Below are 5,401 nucleotides of genomic sequence, written 5' to 3' on the forward strand. Positions count from 1 at the left end.
TATCTAAGTTGCCCCTTTTCTTGCATTTTTTCGAAATTAAGAGAAGAAGATTGCGTGATTTCATGTAAGAAAAGTTGACCGAAGTGAGCCAATCACGCTTTCCAATGGAAGACGACTTGTTGATTAATTTTGGAGCTGTTGCGGCAGTTGCTTTTGACGACGGTATGCATTAATTCACATTAATTTGATTAAGATAACCTTACTCTATCAGCATCAATGATAAAATTCTGCTTGGTCTTTTCTCATATTTCAGACGAGAACCAAGATGGGTTTTTGTGGGAAAGAATCAATGTAGATCCGGCGGAGTTTCTTTTAATGAGGAATGGAACATTCAAGAGGCACTTCCGATTATCCAAAGAATCATATGAGGTGTGTTGATGTTGTCAACTTTGTAAACTATAGGCTAACATTTTCCTTCCTTAATTTTGATTGCTGAAAATTATGTGATTTTCTCTAAGATTCTTTGTGAAGAACTCGTTGATTATCTTGAAGCTGCCGAGCAAATTCGCCGTGTTAGGCGAGATTTCCGCATCAAAGTTTTGATGGTATTGTGGATACTTGCAACACCAGATACCTTCAGAAGTGTCGCATTACAATTTGGTGTCCACCCAGGAGAATTGTATCGATACTACACAATGATTATTCGAGCCCTGTGCGCCCTCGGTGAGCACTATATCACCTGGCCAAATGCCCGTGAGAGAAGGGAGATAAAACATAGACTAGAAGCTATCTCTGGATTCCCAGGTTGGTTTTTGTGCTATTCTTATTGTCCTCAAATTTGGAAAAAAGCTTTATACTCTTAAATGATTTTTGTTCTTATCTTAGGTACTGTTGGTCTGATGGATGGTACTCACATCAACATTACTAGACCTTCTGATGACCCTGCAGCATTCAGGGACCGCCATGCTAATTACTCGATAAAAGTTCAAGGGGTATGTGACCACCAACTCCTCATCAGAGATCTGTACTTAGGAGAAGCTGGCAGCCTTCACGATGCCAGAGTGTTTCGGAGAAGCCCATTATTCAGGAACATTTTATTCAGAGACCGTGAAATGTTTTCTGAAGGAGAGCACATTGTTGCTGATTCGGCATATCCAAATATAGATAGGGTCATGACCCCTTTTGTCAACAATGGCCATCTGGCTCCAAACCAAAGACGCTATAATAGTTGCTTGTCCCGCATAAGGGTTAAAATTGAGCACACTTGGGGGCGACACACAAACCTCTGGAGAAGGAGTAAGAGGATAGAGGTTTACAACATGGACACATGTGTTGACCATCAAGCAGCTACCTATGTTCTCCACAATTTTCGCATCATTCATGATGATAATGTCCCTATTGTAAGCAAACTGTTGCGCTTTTGTTTGTTTTTATCTCTAACTTTGCTCCTTTGCACTAAAGTAGGCCTTGAAATTCATTTGTACAGATGGATGCAGATGATGTAGAGGATGGTATTCAACAAGACATTGTCGAGAATGATGATGACTACATTGACAACGACCCACTGGTGCCTCAAGGAGATGGACAACAGCTTTTCCGTCAAGCTCTCATCCGAGGAGAACAGAAGAGATGGAACATTTGCAACGAGCTTGTGGGACAAGTGTAAATTTTATTTTAAGTTTCATCAGGAGTTAATGACTCAAAAACAATGCTAAGAATTAACTTTCTTGAAAAATAAAACATAGAATAGTTCTAAATAAAAATCCTTGTTGCACATAACAACATTAAACAAAACAAAAAATTCATTTTAAGATGCAAAATAAGATTTCTTTAACAATCTACAAACAGGAACCAAGAGATGGCTAGAAAATTATTACAAAAAACTGCTAATCTTTCTTACTCTCAAGTCTCATCTGCATGAGGTCATTCTGTCTAGTCATCTGTTGAACTATTTGCCTTTTCAACAGCAGATTATCTTCGTGTCTGTCTCCTAGAAACTTACTAGGCCGTTTTCGTTCTTGTCTTTCTGGCGGGTTAGGCTTGGTGTAGAGTTTAACTTGTCTTGAAAAATTCACAAAGGAAGAACCAAAACCCATGATTTTTTGAGGCTCAATGAGAGAGCTCTTCTCATAAATTCTAGATAGAATGTCATAATGAGGCCATAACTGCTGGTCCGTCCCACTCCCAGTGCTGTTCATCATGCTATCATAGCGCAGTTTAAAATCTGAAGCCAGCTTTCCCATTCTAGTCGACAAGTCCTCAAGTCTAAGGTGGGTAAACTGTGCAGTATGCATTATGGTGAGCATTTCTCCATAAACTTCATCAGAGCGAGTCTTATCATCGTCAAACTTAGGTTTAAGACTCAGGTAGGCATTTAATAAGACTTTGTCGGCATCCCCAGGAAATAATTTTGAGTTATCTGTGAACATAACATGAAAAGCTGTTTGTTTTGTTGTTGTAATTATGATACTTTTAATTAATCAATTATAAAAAAGCACAAGTATTTTACCTGTGGCCTCATATCCATCCAAAACAACTACAAACTCAACGTAGTTTTTGCCAGGGGCTCTTGAAGATGTTTTCTCCTTCATTACTATTATGTCTGGGTGTTGCTCTATAAGATTGTCAATATCAGTGGAGCCATCAGGTAATTTTCCTTCAAATTCCTTCACAATATCCTCCATACATGGAGGTGGCAATGCTTGCAAGCCCTTCATTCTTCTCCTTATACTGCTGTCAGTGTAATTGAATCTCAAAGTTTTCATACCAATAAAAATATTTTTGTAGCCTTCACCCTGCACTCTGGATGCACTATGATTGAGAAATTTTTTATTTACCAACATTAGTTTTAGTAGCTGCAACTCAGTGTGAGTTGTCCAGTCAGTTCGAATTCCTCGAATAAGCTGCTTTGATAAAAATAAGACAAATTTGTAAGAAATCTATCAGTGGTAATTTATTTTTCAAAATAATTCTAGTTTTAGCATTCTCACACACACTTTTTCTTAATAAACCTACCTCAGCACTGCTGGATGCTGTCTGAATACCTTCAGAAGACTGCAAGCCACTGCTACTGGCTAACTCATTTGGGATAAATGCTGGACTTTGAGATAAAGTTTGTACGGGAAGCTAAGTGAGAAAAAAGAAAACATATATGAAGGCAGAGGAAGCTATAAACATTTTACTGTATTCAAAGAACAAAGTTACCTGGAAACTGCTGGAAGCAGACTCATTTACATTTTGAGAAGATTGAGTTGATTTGGAGAGCTATTGGCAGAGTCAAAGAAAAATCACATTAGAACAAGCAAAAAAGTTTTAATAGATGTATGCACAAATACACACACACACATACTTACTTTTGACTGCTGTATCTTTTTTACTGTGGCGGCTGAAGGTTCTATCATGAAACCCTTCTTTTCAGATTTTGACACTGAAAGAGTATGTCTTTTGAGGTAGAGCAGTGATTTGAGTTTGCAACAGAATTCTTCCACTATATCAAAGGTTAAGAACTGAAAACAGATTGGACATACATGCACCCATTGCATTTTTAATTACAAACCATAAATATTAAAACTTGAAAACTTCAGAATATTGGACGGTTCAATGTGGTCATACCTGAAATATTACAGATCTATCCTCATTGTTGAACTCTCCGTAACTTAAAATGCTTACATCAATATCTGGTTCAATCCCTGCACTTCTGCGTGCATCCTCTACAAATGGGAGGAATAACGCCTGTAAGAACAATAAATGAATAACTAGAACAAAAGTGTTAATAATGGCAGGATATCAAAGAAGTATTTAAGAAATTGCAATACCTCAACAAATGGCAGAGGGATTCCTGATATTTTTAGAAAAGTAGATTGATCTGATTCTTGAACATTGACTAATGATACGGAAAGATTATCATTAAAATATTCAATTGTCCCTAATTTATTGCAAAATTCATTTGCTTGCCTATCTGTTACAACCTGAATTTCAGAAGATATGACACTTAAGTTTCTTCCTGTACAACATATAATCAATAACCAGCACACATTAGAAATACAATTAACTACCGTCAAAACTATGCTTCTGTCCACTTCATCGTAATCTCCACATCCAATTATAATTTTTTCCACACCAGGATCTATACCCTTGTCTCTTCGCTCCTCCTCAAGATATGGAAGCAATATATCCTAAAAAAAATTGAAAATTTTAACCAAAGTGTTTGGAATAACAAAATATATGACATAATTAATGTCGGTTTACCTTCACAAAAGGGGGAGAAATTCCCTTAACTTTGATGGAACACGAGCCCATCCTTTCAGATTCAGGAGGAAGCATCTCATGATCAACATCAAAAATATTCAGCTCATTATCAGTTTTGGCTTCTGCTGAGATGACTTCAGCAGTTTGCATGTCAGCTGCTGACAACTCTACTGTTGCACAAACTGTATTCACGTTGACACTTTCACGCAACAGGTGTGGTTTTCCCAAGGGTTTTCCTTTTGCAGATTGCTTCTGTGGAATGAAACTAACATATGAAAAGGTTGATAGAGTTAGGATAAATGTTTGTACAACTGGATTTTACTTTACCTTCTGCACACACACAGTTTGTGGTTCCTCAGCAAGCAAACTTATCTTTACCAATTGCTTATAATACTTTATGGACGATGACTTTCCAAGCAGTAATTGGGCAACATCCTTGTTGAGAACCTAAACATAATTTGATACCAAAATATCCTTGAAGTCACAGAGTAACTGAAGATTATGATTTAAAATATTTCAAATAAATCTTCACTTACAGTTACAATTACACAGCCCTTTTCTGCTCTCTCAATGGAAATGCACCATGTTGTTTTCAGGGACCTGTCTACATGTCTTCCCAAAACCCCTTTGAAAGTTAACTGGAAAATAAAATTTTGCCACATTAAAAGATAAAGTAGATACAAGAGATAGTCTATAATCATACAAAAACAAGTGATACCTCCAAATAATTGCTGGGTAGGTTAGACACTTTCAGTTTGACGTGCTGCTGAGCCTCTACTTCTTTTACAGTAGATGAAATCGATGAGATATCCATCTTTAAGAACTAAATCGTCAAAAAATACAAGAACACAACACTAACAGTTTCGAAAGCAGCTTATCGCGCAATTTAATTCACTTAATTTCGGAAAAATGCAAGAAAAGGGGCAACTTAGATAATTACCGTTACGATTCAAACCCAGCTCGACGGAAAACGCGCGCGCGGCGAAATGTTCTTGAGTTGTTCTTCATCCTTTGGCTTTTGATAAGGTTCGACACCTGCGGTCAAGTGATCGCGAAAGAACGATGATTACTTGAAACCCCGTTCTGAAGAACCACCGAAAAGTATTCAAAATCACACAAGATTTCGCATAGAAGTATGTTTACATATTTTTGTGCTTATTTGAGGTCTAGGACTACGACTACGCTAGGGCTCGCTTACCCCCCCCCCCCCCCC

General features: G+C 37.5%; 2 protein-coding genes across 2 annotated transcripts in view; both read left to right on the forward strand.

The window, feature by feature from the left end:
• Window positions 1-377: 377 nt before the first annotated feature.
• On the forward strand, window positions 378-1,606 carry LOC113215278 (uncharacterized). The gene is made up of 2 exons (XM_052274228.1): window positions 378-1,340; window positions 1,427-1,606. The coding sequence occupies exons 1-2, from the start codon at window positions 804-806 to the stop codon at window positions 1,604-1,606; spliced, it is 717 nt and encodes a 238-aa protein (XP_052130188.1). The 5' UTR covers window positions 378-803.
• Window positions 1,607-5,174: 3,568 nt separating this feature from the next.
• The window catches only part of LOC113215368 (protein krueppel-like), a 4,749-nt gene continuing 4,522 nt past the window's right edge, over window positions 5,175-5,401 (forward strand). The window contains exon 1 of the mRNA XM_052274229.1: window positions 5,175-5,184. Within this exon, the coding sequence (XP_052130189.1) occupies window positions 5,175-5,184 (10 nt within the window). The remainder of the gene's footprint in view (window positions 5,185-5,401) is intronic.

Source organism: Frankliniella occidentalis, unplaced genomic scaffold, assembly GCF_000697945.3.
Source record: "Frankliniella occidentalis isolate FOCC.00 unplaced genomic scaffold, Focc_3.1 Scaffold358, whole genome shotgun sequence".
Classification (NCBI taxonomy): domain Eukaryota; kingdom Metazoa; phylum Arthropoda; class Insecta; order Thysanoptera; family Thripidae; genus Frankliniella; species Frankliniella occidentalis.